This window comes from Excalfactoria chinensis, chromosome 25, assembly GCF_039878825.1.
Source record: "Excalfactoria chinensis isolate bCotChi1 chromosome 25, bCotChi1.hap2, whole genome shotgun sequence".
NCBI lineage: Eukaryota > Metazoa > Chordata > Aves > Galliformes > Phasianidae > Excalfactoria > Excalfactoria chinensis.
The window spans coordinates 3,059,102-3,073,210 of record NC_092849.1 but is presented as its reverse complement, the minus strand read 5'-3'; the positions used below and the strand labels follow the sequence as shown (position 1 = coordinate 3,073,210).

General features: G+C 61.9%; 2 protein-coding genes across 2 annotated transcripts; both read right to left on the bottom strand.

Annotated features, from left to right (window-relative positions):
- Positions 1-20: 20 nt before the first annotated feature.
- On the bottom strand, positions 21-11,406 carry LOC140262552 (myoferlin-like). Its single transcript, XM_072356939.1, has 36 exons — positions 11,353-11,406; positions 10,703-10,816; positions 10,434-10,614; positions 10,237-10,361; positions 9,906-9,997; positions 9,345-9,534; positions 9,111-9,266; positions 8,359-8,472; positions 7,994-8,157; positions 7,808-7,922; positions 7,634-7,736; positions 7,399-7,553; positions 6,896-7,066; positions 6,637-6,736; positions 6,468-6,545; positions 6,212-6,393; positions 5,964-6,122; positions 5,787-5,885; positions 5,240-5,401; positions 4,979-5,162; positions 4,687-4,712; positions 4,360-4,596; positions 3,875-3,994; positions 3,637-3,792; positions 3,470-3,561; positions 2,752-2,922; positions 2,049-2,197; positions 1,832-1,971; positions 1,454-1,542; positions 1,279-1,374; positions 1,045-1,186; positions 851-950; positions 588-781; positions 404-513; positions 172-319; positions 21-92 (listed from the first exon to the last, which is right to left on the bottom strand). Exons 1-36 carry the CDS (start codon positions 11,404-11,406, stop codon positions 21-23), a joined length of 4,740 nt encoding a protein of 1,579 aa, XP_072213040.1.
- A 609-nt stretch (positions 11,407-12,015) lies between these two features.
- LOC140262551 (myoferlin-like) lies at positions 12,016-12,859 on the bottom strand. Its single transcript, XM_072356938.1, has 5 exons — positions 12,806-12,859; positions 12,608-12,736; positions 12,447-12,509; positions 12,327-12,377; positions 12,016-12,249 (listed from the first exon to the last, which is right to left on the bottom strand). Exons 1-5 carry the CDS (start codon positions 12,857-12,859, stop codon positions 12,016-12,018), a joined length of 531 nt encoding a protein of 176 aa, XP_072213039.1.
- Between the last annotated feature and the right edge of the window lie 1,250 nt (positions 12,860-14,109).

The window sequence follows — 14,109 nt, the reverse complement described above, 5'->3', positions numbered from 1 at the left end:
GCTCCCGCTGCTGTGGATGCTCAGCGTTTGCTCCCAGCACGGAAGAGGCGCAGCCCCTGCAGCGGGTTCACCAGCTTCATGGCGATGTAACCCTGCGGGGGAGGCACATGGGGGGGCTCAGCAGGGCTCTGTGGGCAGCAGGGGATGGGGACGGGGGTCCTGTGCACTCACCGGGGCGGAGTAGATGAAGTTGAGGAGCAGGAGGAGCAGCAGCAGCAGCGCTATGGTGGCAGTGATGCGGCAGCGGTGCCGCTGCCAGACGGCATATCGCAGGGCACGCAGCGGAGTCCGCAGCCACAGGAAGGACGAGTCGGGCCGCCTGCGGGACACGGAGCCGCGTCAGCCCCATCTCTGCCTCCCTTCCCCCCATCTGTGTTTCCTTTGGGGTCCAGGGGGGGCTCACACGGGGGGCTGCAGGGTTGGGTACGCGTTGGGCTCCTCCCGGCCTTTCCCCGCTGGTCTCTCTTCTGCTTCTTTCTCATTGAGCAGCTCCAGGCTCAGCTCCAGCTTACCCTGCAGGGGGGAACAGCAGGTAGATATTGGGGGGGTTGGGGTTGCGTTTCCCTGCCCCCCCTTCCCCGCCGTACCGCCATGCGCTGAGTGCCGCCCTTGTGCACCACGCAGGGCCACCAACCCCGCGCCTGCTTCTTCCGGAACAGGGAGAAATGGGGGGGTCCCCGAGTCCTCCCCCACGGCCAAGGGCTCAGGTGCGGCTTTAGGGCGCAGTCCTGCGGCCGCTGGGCTGGACGGGGCAGCCGGGTGAGCTGCAGCTCCAAGACTCCTGCAGGGAGAAGCGTCAGCTCCGGGTGTCCCACCTCGACGTCCTCGGCTGGGAGGAATCGCCCCTCACCCAAAAAATCATCAGCCGAAAACTTGTCGTTGTCCCACACTTGGAGGATGAGCTTCGGGGGAACCTTCAGCACCGTCTGATCCAGGCTCCAGAAATGCTCCTGCACGGAGTGAGGGGAGGAAGATGGGTCACGCTCAGCCCACAAAGCCTCATTTTCCCCCCCCCTCCCCCCCCACCGCTATGGGGCACAGCACCTTGTGGGGCAGCACGCAGCGCTGCTCGGCCACCAGGTACTGGAAGGGGAAGACGAAGCGCCAATGGAAGCTGCCGTCGCCCTGCAGCGCCCGGTAATGCACGTCCGTCCTCTGCTTCTGCTCCTCCAGCCCGTCCATCCAGCTGCACACCATGGGGAGGAAGGGGGGGGCACGGCTCGACCCCCCCCACCTTGTCCCCCAGCCTTTGGGACGCAGCGGGGTCCCCACACTCACCCGATGACGTAGATGTCGCTCATCCTCTGCCCTGATGCGCTGGTGTCCCCCGGCTCCACGTCGCGTGTGTTCCACACCACGCAGCGCAGCTCATAGCTGGGGAGGGGGATAGAGGGGAAAGACATCACCCCCCACCCCCCTCGGGGGCTGCCCCTGTCCGGTGCGGAGCGCTCACCTCTGTGGTTTGCGGGGACTGATGTCCACGGGGGGGCCGGGGGGCCCGAGGTTGGAGGGGAAGATGTCCACCCACATCTGCAGCTTGCCCTGTGCCGGGGGTTGGATGTGCTGCCCTTGGTCCCCATCACCCTCCTCATCATGGGGTGCCCATCACACTAGGACCCCCTGTCCCCATCACCCCCGGGCATCGCTTTATGTTGTGGTGTCCCAATCGTCCCCAAACCAGCATCCCTCCCTGTCATCCCCCCCCCCGCCCGAGGTCCCCACCACCCTCACCTTTGTCCCCCTCACCCCGCACTCTCCATCATCCCTCTGGGTGCCCCTATCCTCATCACTCCTCTTTCCCCCCCACCCCCTGGTGTCCCCCCATCCCCACCTGCTCCAGCCCTGGTTGGGCACTGTTGTACAGCGTCCTGGTCTCCAGGTGTTCGGGGACGAGCTTCCACGCACGCATCACATGCAGGGCCAGGCGCTCCCGGGGCACCCCAGGGTGTCGATGTGTGGGGGGGCCACTCTCTGCAATGCCAAACCCTCACCCCATAGAGGGACCCCATCTTTCTCCTCCCTCTCCCCCCATCTCCCCCTGGACCCACCGAAATGGCTCAGCAGGAAAGTGGAGCCCCCAAAGCTGACGGCCGTGCCCTCTGTGTTGAATTCAGGTGCCTGCAGCCCCCGGCTGTGAGCCAGGTGCTCCAATGCCCGGCTGGGGCTCAGCTGGTCCCTCCAGCGCCCGGGGCCAGCCCTGTGGGCACAGTGTGGGGTTGGGGGCTGTGGGTGACACCCAGCCCTTTGTGCCCACCCAATCCCCTCTTATCTCCCCCTTTATGTCATGCTCAGCTCCCCATGCCCATCCCCACATGCCCTCTAATCCAACCCTGCCCCACCTCCTTGTTCCCAGTTCCCTCTTCCCATCCCCTTGGACCCAACCAGTCCCCATCCCTGCTCCCGTCCCATCCCATCTCCTCATCCCCATCCCCCTGCTCACTCTGTCCCCATTTCCTATTCCCAGCCCCATCACCATCCCATACACCTCATCCCCATCCCCCTGTGCCCTCCCCACCTCCTTTTCCCCATCCTCCTTATCCCTATGGCCCTCCTCAACTCCATGTCCCCATGTCCCTGTGCCCTCCCCATCTTGCCCCCATACCCCTGTCCCCATGTCTCCTATGCCCCCCTATCTCCTTGTCCCCATCTCTTTGTCCCCATCCCCCTTTGCCCTCCCCACCTCCCTTATCCTCATCCCTCCATCCCCACCCCCAATCTTAGAGCCCCCTCCCCATCCTGGGGGTCACCCACGTGCGGTACAGACGGGGCAGCCCACAGTGGGCACGGAATCGGGACAGCAGCCGGTTCTCCAGGTCGATGGTGGTGCTGCCGATCTCCTGGTCGGGTGGCAGCAGGTCGTGGTCCAGCAATGAGACCCTCAAGTCCTTCTCCAGTGGGACGGTGCCCATCATCTCAAACATCCTGGCAGTGGGGTTTGGGGTCAGCCCTAAAGCTGACCGGAGTGGAATGTGCTGGCAGAGGGACTGGGGGGGGATGGGGAGATGGTGTTATGGGGAGTGGGATCCCCATGGTGTGGGGACTTGGTGTTATGGGACCTACTGCTATGGGGAATGGGGAGCTGGTGGTGTGGGGACTTGGTGACATAAGGGATGGGGTCTTGGTGACATGGGGTCTTGGTGACATGGGGATTTGGTGTTATAGGATCTACTGTCATGGGGAATGGGGAGCTGGTGGCATGGGGACTTAGTGGCATAGGGAGTGGGATAATGCTGGCATGGGGATCTGCTGTCACAAGGAATGGGAACCTGGTGCCATGATGACGTGGTGTTATAGGGGCACTGTATGGGAAATGGGGCACCTGGTGGCATGGGGACCTGCTGGCATGAGGGATGGGGTCGTGGTGGTTCAGGGACCCTCCAGGGACCCTTCAATGGGGACACAGTAAGAGAGACCTGCTGGCAAATTATATGGGGAATGAGGACCCCCAGGGCACCCCTGGAGGCCCTACCTGCCAAAAACTGGCTCCACGGTGTTGGGCACATACTGGTCACGCTGGCCCAGCGTCTTTGCTCCCAGTGAGACACGAACATAGGGGTCACACTGGCAGCAGGAAAGGGGGTCGTCAGGGTGACAGATGGTGACATACGGGGTGGGGGGACACAGGGGCGGCCTTACCATCCCATTGCGGTCACGAGGGGACAGGTCAAAGGCACGGACGATGTAGACACGCACCAAGCACTGCTGGGGTTGGCTGGGGGGCAGCTCCTGGAAGTGGCGGGGTGGTGGGGGCACCCCGGGGTCCTCGGGTAGGGGGTAGAGACAGAACAGCCCCTGGGAGTGGGAGACAGCCCGGCCGTGCACCCCAAGTGCCCCTGAGTTGGGTCTGGGGTCCCTGTGGGCACGGGGGGCTCACCTTGAACTCGCCCACGGGGTCGTCCCCTTGTTGTCCCCCCGGCTGGTAGAGGGGGAAGGTCTGGCAGAAATCCTGCAGCCCCTCGAATTCTGGCACGGCCTCCAGCTCACAGCTGTACACCTGGGGGCACAGCGGGTTGGCACCAACCCCAGCGCTGTCCTTGGCGTCCCCATCCCTGCTTTGGTGCTTCTCCTCTTCCAGTCCCCTTCCTCATCGCTGTTCCCACCCCCACCTCACCTTCATTCCTGTCCTTGTCCTCATCTCATCCTCACCCCCCCACCCCCAGCCTTGTCCCCATCCCGTATCCACCACAGTCCCTATCTCTGTCCCCATCCTCATCTCAACCACTTCATTACTTTCCTTCCCAATCCTCATCCCTGACCGTGTCTCCATCCCATCTTTATCCCCATATCCTCATCACCAACCATCCCTACCTCCATCCCCACCTTCATCCTTCCCACCCCATGTCAAGCTGTCCCCCTCACCTTCAGGCTGTCCCTGCGTGTCCCCTGGTGGCTCTTTGCCTTGTCCCCCATGGCCATGTAGAATTTGCTCCACCAGTCGCCCTCTTCCTCATCCTCCTCTTCCCTCTCCATGTCCTGGTGGGCAGCAGAGTGAGGCAGCAGAGTGAGGCAGGATGACCCTGGTGGCCCCTGATGGCCCCCAATTCCTGTGCCCACCTTGTCTGCTGTCCCCTTCTCGGCGGTCACCCTGGGCAGCATCTATTGGGAGCAGAGGGGACAATTGGGGACAGGAGGTGGGGAGATCTGCTGGGGTTGGGGACAGGTGTAGGGGGACACGGGGGGGCTCACCTGAGCAATCTTGCCCCAGGCAGCAGCTGTGTGTGTGGGGGGATACAAAGTGAGCATCATACAGAGGGATGGGGCAGGGATGGGGGCAGGGATGGGGGCAGGGATGGGGGCAGGGATGGGGGCAGGGATGGGGGCAGGGATGGGGGCAGGGATGGGGGCAGGGGTCAGAGACAGGACAGGAGGATATAAGGGACAGAATAGGGATGGATGGGGACACGGGTAGGAATAGGAATGGGATGATGATGGGGTAGAGATGGAGCAGGGATATATGAGGGATGGGGCAGGGTTGTACCAGGGTTGGAACCAGCCACAGGGACACGAGGTGTGAGCAGCTGCTCCCCTGCATTGGGCTGACGGCGGAACCTCGCCAGGTCCTGCACACACGCCTGGCCCACGTGGGGCCGGTACCCAAAGCCCTGCGTGTCCAGCACCCGCAGCCGGATCGGGGGCACGTACTCCTCCTCCAGCGGCAGGTGCTGGGACCGAACCGTGTGGTCAACCTGGGGTGCCAGCACCCACGGGTGGGCTCTGCTCCCCGTCCCCATGAGCTCACCAGTGTCAGCAGGAAGGCGTTGATGGGGAAATTGGGGTTGGTGGTGAGGTTGGTGATGGGGGGGATGCGCAGGACCTGCCCCCCGCACTGCACCTCCAGGCTGGGGGCACGCACAGGCAGCACGGAGCGGCCATGGAGCCCCCGCAGCCCCCACGCCAGTACCTGCAGGGCCCACATCCATTCACACACATCCCTCACTCATCTCCATCCTTTATTGCATCCCTGTCCTTCCCATCCCCGTTTCCACCTTCATTGCCTCCCAGTCTCCATCCCCGCTCTTGTCCCCTTCCCATCTTCACCCCATTCTCCCCAACCCTCCTCCATTGCTGTCCCTGTCCTCATTGCTGTCCTGTCTTTATCCATGTCCTTGTCCCCAGCTTCCCTGTCCCCATCTTGTCCTATCCCTTCACTTTCCATCCCATCCCACCCAATCCTGTTCCCTTCCATCCCATTTCGTCCCATCCCATCTCACTCTCCATGTCCCCATCCTCTCCTCATCCCACTCCCCACCCCTTCTCCTCCTTGTCACCCACATCCCCATCATCACCTCCAGTGCCATCAGCCTCAGGACCGGCCGGATACCCGAAGGGATGCTGAAGGTGCCCTGTCTCCATGGTGGGGTGCTGAGTCGTGCCACCGCCCCGTCCTATTGGGGTGATGGGGACATGGATGCTGGGCACAGGCTCAGGGAGCCCCCCCACGCCCCCTGCTGCCCTCCTCTCACCTCAGCCTCATGCAGCAGCTCAAAGGCAGCCAGCAGTTCCCCGGCTGGACCCCCCGGCCCCTCCAATGGGTACCTCTGCAGCCGGGGGGGCTTCCAGCGCCCCACATCCAACCACACTTTTGGGGTGCACACACTTCTCCCAAGGAAGCTCCCAGCACCCTATAAGGCAATGGCAGGGCATGAGTGCCCCCACCCATGGGTGCCCACTGCTTATAGGTGCTCTCCACTCATGGGTACCCCTGATGTACCTCTCCATCCTGGTCGAACACCTCCACCACCACAGCTGGGGGCTCCTCCCGCACCCCACGTGGGTCCCCATGGAGCGGCACCCGATGGAAGAGCAGCGCCTGATCCCAAACTGGGTCCAGAGTGCCGGGCAGCACACGGGTGCTTTGGCTGAGGTGCACGAAGGAGACGTGGGCAACGGGGTCTGTGGGAGCAGCATCCACTGTCAGCACCCAAGGGTGCTGCTGGTGGGGTCGGGGTGCTGGGGGGGGGTCCCACCTGCTGTGGTCTTGGTGCCGTGGGGCTTCAGCTCCAGTGCTTGGAAGAGGTAACAGCGCAATTGGAAGGAGCTGGGTCCTGCAGGAGGAGGGAGGGATGTCAGGGGGTCCTGGGTTAGTGTTAGTGACCCCCGGGCCCCAAAATCCTCCCCCATCACCCTGTGGCTCACGCTGGAAGGTGCAGAGGATGACAGGCTTTGGGTGCTGAGAGTGTCCTCGGCCTTTGGGCACTGCCGCCGTCTGCTTGCTCTCTGGCATTGCCTCCACGTCCTACAAGTTGGGATGTGGGGTAGGGCAGCCAGCCTGGCCCCCTGCTCCACTGTCCTCATGTCCCTCCATCCCTGTGTCCATCTATCCCTGCATCCCCACACCTCTGCATCCCTCTGTCCCTCCATCCCTTTCCATCCCTCCCTCCATCCCCATCCGTACCGCTGTGCCCTCGAGGAGGAAGATGGCAGCCACAGCTGAGGGTGGTTCTGGCACCATGCGCCGATGCCAGCAGCGCCGCCGGCACACATCACCCGCTCGACGCTGCGGATGGAAGCGGCCGCCCCACAGGGATGCGTATTCCCACGCTTTATCCGGAGCTTCAGGGCTGTGCTGCGGGGATGGGTGGCACAAAGGTGACAGTGGCAAAGTGTGGGGACAGAAGGGTGCTCAGAGCACAGGGCTGGTGGACAAACAGCTGTCACTGCCACCCCATCCTTGCCGTTCCAACCCTGCTGCCCCTTTCCATCCACCCCATCCTGTCACCCCCTTCCTTGCCACCCCACTTGTGCCACCCCACTCTGGTCACCCTGCCACCCCATCCTTGTCACCCCCAGTCTCACCACTCTATTTTTGCCACCCCCCCTTTACCTCCCTCATATCCACCACCCTCATAAGTACCACCCCATCCCCTGCCACCCTCGTATCTGCCACCCCATCCCCACCACCACATCGATGTCCTTCTCCTGTCCCTGGGCACTGTTGTCCCTACGCCGGGTGCGCAGCCATCGCCGCCGCCGCTGTGTGTGGTACGTCTCCTCTTTGGGGTGCCACGCAGGTGAGGGGTCGCCGGCAGCCACACTGACCCCATACTCCCATCCTGCATCACCCACGTTGTCATTGTCACCTTTGACGCCCCCCTACCCCCACCCAACACACCCACATGGGGACATCACTCACCGGCCTCATCCACGGCCCCTGTCACCTCCACCCGCCAGTCATCAGTGATGTGCCAGCCTTGGGGACAAGCCACCTCCTCCTTGGGGGGCACCGCCGTGCCGGTCTGCAGCGTGCAGAGCTGAGCTCTGGGGTTTCTGTGCCATCCCACTGCACCCCCACATCACCCCTCCTCACCACGTCAGTGCTGGGCACGTTGGCAGGTCCCCATTCCCCGCCATGCTGCCGGCTCTGGTTCTCATACACCTCCTCCAGCACCTCATCCACACCAGCCTCAGGGTCCGGCAGCAGCCTGAGGACAGGAGCAGCTGCCACCCCCTTGCTGTCCCCACGCATGGGGAGGGGTGTCCCTTGGGGTCTCACCGCTGTGGTGGTTCCACAGCCCAGGGTCCATCCCAGCACCAGCCCTGGGGGGTTCGGATGCGCTCGCAGGGCAGCCCCGCTCTGCCGGCCACGTCGGAGAAGCTGGGATGACCCGGGAGAGCCCGCCTGCTCCATTTGCCCAGGACCTTCATCTGGATCTCATACTGTAGGAATGGGGTGTCACCGTGTCACCTTATCACCATGTTACCATGTCATAGCATCACAGTGCCGGCATGTCGCCATGTCATCACTGTGTCACTATATCATGGTGTCACCATGTCACCATGCCACTATATCATGGTGTCACCACGTTACCGTGTCACTATATCATGGTGTCACCACACTGTCCCTTGCCCAGCACTCACTGTCTCAGCATAGACATGCAGGGGACCCTCCAGGTAACGTGGCAGCTCCTGGCTCTCAGCTACATGTCCCAGCCACAGCCGGACACGGAGCTGGGCATGGAGGTGTCCTGGGGCCTGGGGACAACAGGGGACATGAGTGGGGCACAAAGGGAATGTGGGGGGTAGGGACATAGAGGGGATGGGGGGAGGTATGGAGGGAGAGGAGAGATGTGGAGGGAGATGAAGGGGATGTGAGATACGGAGGGGACACAGAGGGGACATGAGAAGATGTGGAGGGGACAGGAGGGATGTTGAGGGGACATAGAGGGGACATGGTGGGATGGAGTGTTTGTGGAAGGGATGTGGAGGGGCACGGAGCACTTATAGAGGGGGGAAAGGACATGGAGAGGATGTAGAGGTGACAGGAGGTGGTATGGAGTTGACATGGAGGTGACAGGGGATGTGAAAGAGATATGGAGACCACTGGGAGAGGACATGGAGGTGACATGGTTTGAATGCTGAATGGATACAGAGGGGGAGAGGATGCGGAGGGGACACGAAGGGACTGTGGGGAGGGTATGGAGGTGACATGGAGGGGACGTGGAGGAGATATAGAAGGGATGGGGAGGTGACATAGGTGGGACACAGATGGGAAAATGGATATATGGAGAAGACTTGGAGAGGACATGGAGGGGGCATGGACTGGATATGGGGGGATGTGGAAAAGACACTGAGGAGATATGGGGGGGTCCAGGGGCTGCTTGCTGCCCTACCCCCAGCATCAGGGTGTGTGTCCGCCCGCAGAGCCGCCCGCAGGCCGCAGGGCCATGGGCTGAGCAGGCCAGGCGGTGCGCAGGGATGCGGGCACAGGCCAGGCGGCGGGCACCTCTCCACAGCCACAGCAACACGTCGGGAACACCGGCCTGTGGCTGGGATAGAGAGGGACAAAATGGAGGGGGGACACAACCAGGAGACACAAAACCCCTCCAAATGGGGCTTTCCCACACCTCGGCCTGCAGGGCGGCCACGCGGCCTAGCCAGGCCTCGGCCTCGGGGAGCAGCGCGGCCCAGGCCTGGCGTGGAGGCCCGGTGGCGGCGGCCGAGGCGAGGAGCTGCAGGAGGTGCAGGCGGGCGGCACGCAGCTCCACGTCCAGCCGTGTCTTGGGGTGCTGGGCCTGCAGCATGGGCAGGGCAGCCCTGGGGAGAGAACATGGGGGATGCTCACCCACCTGGCCTGCCCCATATTCCCACCCCAAACACCCATTTTTATCCCCCCCCCAAACTGCACTTTTCCCCTCAAACGCCCCCACAAATGCACTCTTCCCACCCCCCAAGTTTCCTATTTTCTCCTATTTGTGCACAATTTTCACCCCAAATTCCACATTACCTCCCAGAAACAGCCCATGTTTGTCCCCAGTTGACCCATTTTCTCCCTCCAGTGCCCCCTTTATGCCCCCAAAAATGCCCCATTGCATCCTCCGAGGTGCTGGGCTCCCTTTCCCACCCCACCTCCAGCAATGGGGGTCAATGATACAAGAGCATCCACAGCCTTCCCCCTGCATGCTGACCTGCAGTCCCGTGCCAGCTCACGCAGCAGCTTCCTCCCAATGTCCCCATGGGCATCTGGCCTGGCGTTCCGCAGCATTGCCACATTTCTCTCCTATGGACATCACCATTGATGTGTCCCCATGTCTATAGGGCACCACGTTCCTCAAATCCCCACATCCATGTGGGCATCTTTACGGCCCATCTTTAGGGTCTTTTTCAACCCAAAACCTTCCACGTATCCCCATATCCCTGCAATCCCATATCCACACATGCCCCATGTCACCATGTTCCCATATGCCCACATCCATTAGTCCCCATATCCCCGTGTCCCCCCATTCCATGGCTGCTCACCAGCCTCTCTCCCACACTGTGCAGCAGGTTCTGCCCGTCCCACCGCTGCCCAGCATCCTCCCACGTGGAGCTGACAGCCACCACCGGCTTGCTGTTGTACCAGGGCATGTAATAGTAGCGATTCCCTGCAGGCACAATGGGATGAGCACACAACGGTGTCCCCTCAGGGACAGGGGGTGTCCCCCTGCTTTGCTCACCATCAAAGAGGGGGTGGCCTTGCGGTGTGGCACAGGCAGAGGGGTGTCCCGTGGTGTCCCCGGTGTCCCCGTGGTGGCCGATGCTGAGCTCAAAGCGCAGCGGTTCGGACGTGGGGGACAGCATGGTGGCCGAGTAGAACACAGCGCAGAGCCCCAGGCGGTGGCGGGGGGGCAGAAGGCGCTGCAAGAGGAGAAAATCCCCCCCAAAAAACCCAAATAACCCCCCCTACCCTGGGATAAAAAGTGACCACACGTCACCGTGTCCCCACCTGCGCGCGGCTGACGTCCTCTGGGGCAATGGTGTCCTGCTGGCGCTCATCAATGTCCCCTGGGTGGGTGCTGAGCTCCAGCAGCACCCGGCCCCTATATGCCACCATGGTGTCCTATAACACAGAGTGGGGGGTGCTGGGGGAGTTGTGTCCCCCCCTGGCTGCAGGTGGTGCTCCATGCTGTCTCCTATTGCACTCACAGTGGGTGTGGAGGCAGCATCTCTCCGGGGACCATAGAAGGGGAGGAAGCTGGGTCCAAAGCAGGGTAAGAAACCTGGGACCCCTCCTAGAGCAAACCATGGGGTTCAGGAAGGGGGGGGGCTGAGAACTGGGGACCCCCCCAAGGAGGGAATACGCTCACCTTCGAGCTCAGCACCAGCAGAGGAGATGTGGGAGAGGTGGAGTGCGGCAGTGCCCAGCACTTTGGACCTGAGAGCAAGGGGTGATGGGTGGGGGCAGCACCGAGGGACCCCCAAATTGAGGGATGCCCCAATTACCCGCTAAGGATGGACAGCTCGATAGCATCACAGAGTGGGGGCAGCTGGGGGGGACAAAATTGGGGTGGGGGAGGAAATAAAGGATTTAATAGGGGATTTAAATAGGGGGTTTATTGGAGTGCTCACTTTGGGGGCATACAGGGGGCACCTCACCCGTAGAGGGAAGAAGAACACTTCATTCCATGTGGGCTTGGCATCGGGGGGCATCACTCGAGTGCAGAGCTGTATGGGGGACACTGTCACCCCCTGCCATGTGTCACAGCACCCACTGTGCCCCCATCATCACCCACCGTCCTGCCCGCAAAGCTGGCACGCACAGCTGCTGCCACGAAGCTCCTCTTGCTGCCAGCAAGGAACGGACGTGATGGCTCCTCTGTGCCAGGGAGTGTTTGGGTTAGGTTAAGTTAGGGTTAGGTTAGGTTTTGGCTAGGGGTAGGGTTGGGTTAGGCTAGGATTAGAGTTATGTTAGGGTTATATTGGGGTTGGGTTAGGTCTAGGCTTCAAGTCAGGGTTTGCACGAGGGTTAGGGCTAGTCTTAGGGTTAGGGGACCCTGAGTGTCATCCACGTCCCCTCACACCCAGCACTCACCCTGGGGCAGCTCCTCAGCATGATAGATACGGAGCTGGAGCGTGGCCATGCATGGGGCAAGCAACGCAGGCTGCAAGAGATTGGCTTCCACCTCCTGGTTCCCTGCTACATCCTCCCGCTCCTTTAAAAGAGGTATATATATATATATATATATATATATATATATACACACCCCCATACATATAAATACCAGTTCTTATTTAATTAATTGATGAACATAACGATGCTCAAAGGTGCTCACCAACACGGACTCGCCGGCACGCAGCACAGCCGCGCTGATGCACAGGTACCCACAGCATCCAGCATCGGGGTGCCGGGGGTGCTGCAGGCTCAGCCACGTCCCACTCATCCTGCGCCCTGCTCCCATTGGGGACACACACGTCACCTCTGTGCAGCTCGGTGACACCCAGCACCCTGCAGGGCTCCTTACCGGGTGCGTTGTAGATGGTGCCGACATCCAGCTGTTGGGAGCGGACAGTGGTGGAGGAAATGGGCCAAGGTGTGTTTTTGCACCCCGTTTCCCTGCTGTCATCCTCACCTTGAAGGCACCAATGATGGCGTCGGCGCGGATGGCCCTGGAGTTGAGCACCTGTGGGGTTGGGGACAGTGTCAGTGGTCACCACGCTGTCGCCATCCCCGTGGTGCCATCAGCCCTGACCTGGATGTGGATGGGCACCGCTGCCAGCTGTGTGGGCGTCAGGTGGAAATGATGAGAAAACACCTAAAAACAGGCAAAGCCATGAGTGCAGTGGAGATGGATGAGGGGACAGCGGAGTGCCCTTGTCCCCATGGCCACCCTGGGCACGTCCCCATGGCCACCTCATTGTAGTAGGGGTTGTTCCCAGCACGGATCCTGCTCCTGAAGCGTTGCTCGCCGATGAGGACCGTCACCACCGGTTTGATGGCACTGCCTTGCAGCTGGTGGCCCTCGAGGACCCTGACCCTCACCTGTAGGACATGGGAATGTAGTGACAAGGGACATCACACTGAGTGTCACCTCACCCTTGGGTGCCCTACCTGGAAATCCTCCTTCTTCCCTGCTGCAGGTTTGGGGTGGCGGCGCGGTGCCATTGCAATGGCAGCCCTCACCGCTGGGGTGGGACGAGGGGGGTGTCCATGGTGGGCTGGTGCCACTCCTTCTGACCGCTGGGATGTGGCATTCCCTGCTGCCCCCTTCCTGGGGGGGACATAGGAGCAGCGCAAAGAGATGGTGGCCCCCGTGGGATGTCCCTGGGAGTCCCGCAATGGGAGCTGGCCAAGATCAAGTGGCAATCCAGGGTCCTCTGCCAGGCAGCGCAGAGGCACCGTGGTGGCACCCAGGAGCCTGAAAATATAGGGACAGTGAGTGCAGCCACCATGGGGATGGCACCCTGCACCCATGGGTGACACTCACCTGTGTGGGTCTGGCTGACCCCAGAGCTGCAGGCGCAGGGCCAGGCTGTCTGTGGGGCGCAGGGGACGTGAGGCCAAAGGCCAAGCCAGTGTCTGTGGGGTGGATGAGGGTAACAGAGGTTGGTGGGGTGGCCATGTGCCCCCATGCTGCTGTCGGCCACCTCCAGGCCACCTCACCTCGTTCCATGTGGGGCTGCATTCTGCTGCCACCACCCGGGTGCTCCTGGGGACACCTGGAGGGACAGGAGGCAGCACAACGGGTTGGGGACGTTGGTGTGGGTGGCAATGTCCCCACGTGCCATTCCCACATACAACCACCACCATCTCACCCCATGACCATGAGGTCACTCAGTGCCACCCCATCCCATGACAGCGACACGAAGGTGGCTGATGCCACCCCTCAGTGCAGGGACAGCCCCCACAGCGTCCCCTCGTCCCCAGCGGTACCTCTGAAACGAGCATAGACGTGCACACCGGGTCCCGAACCCGTGGCTGCCGGGAGGTGAGCGCTGCCCACCAGCAGCCGCAGCATGGCCGTGTCCCCGTGTCACCATGGCGGTGTCACCATGGCAGTGTCACCACGGTGCTGTCACGTTCCTGAATGCATTGGGGGGGGGTGGGGGGGGGCACAGAAAGGGACACAGCTGCTGCATGTCACCCAGGAGCTGTGTCACCGTGTGGCTGTGTCACCGTGTGGCTGTGTCCAGCTGTCCCCATGCCTCTGTGCCCCCACACTGTGTCCCTATATCTGTGTGTCCCCATATCCTCATGCCCCTCGTCACTGCACCCCTGCCTGCGTGCTCATGTCCCCCTGTCCCTCCTGTCCTTACATCCCATGGCCCCATAGGCATCTTTATGGCCCATCTTTAAGGTCTGTTTTCAATCCAAACCATTCCGTGTGTCCCCATGTCCCCATATCCCAAATCCCC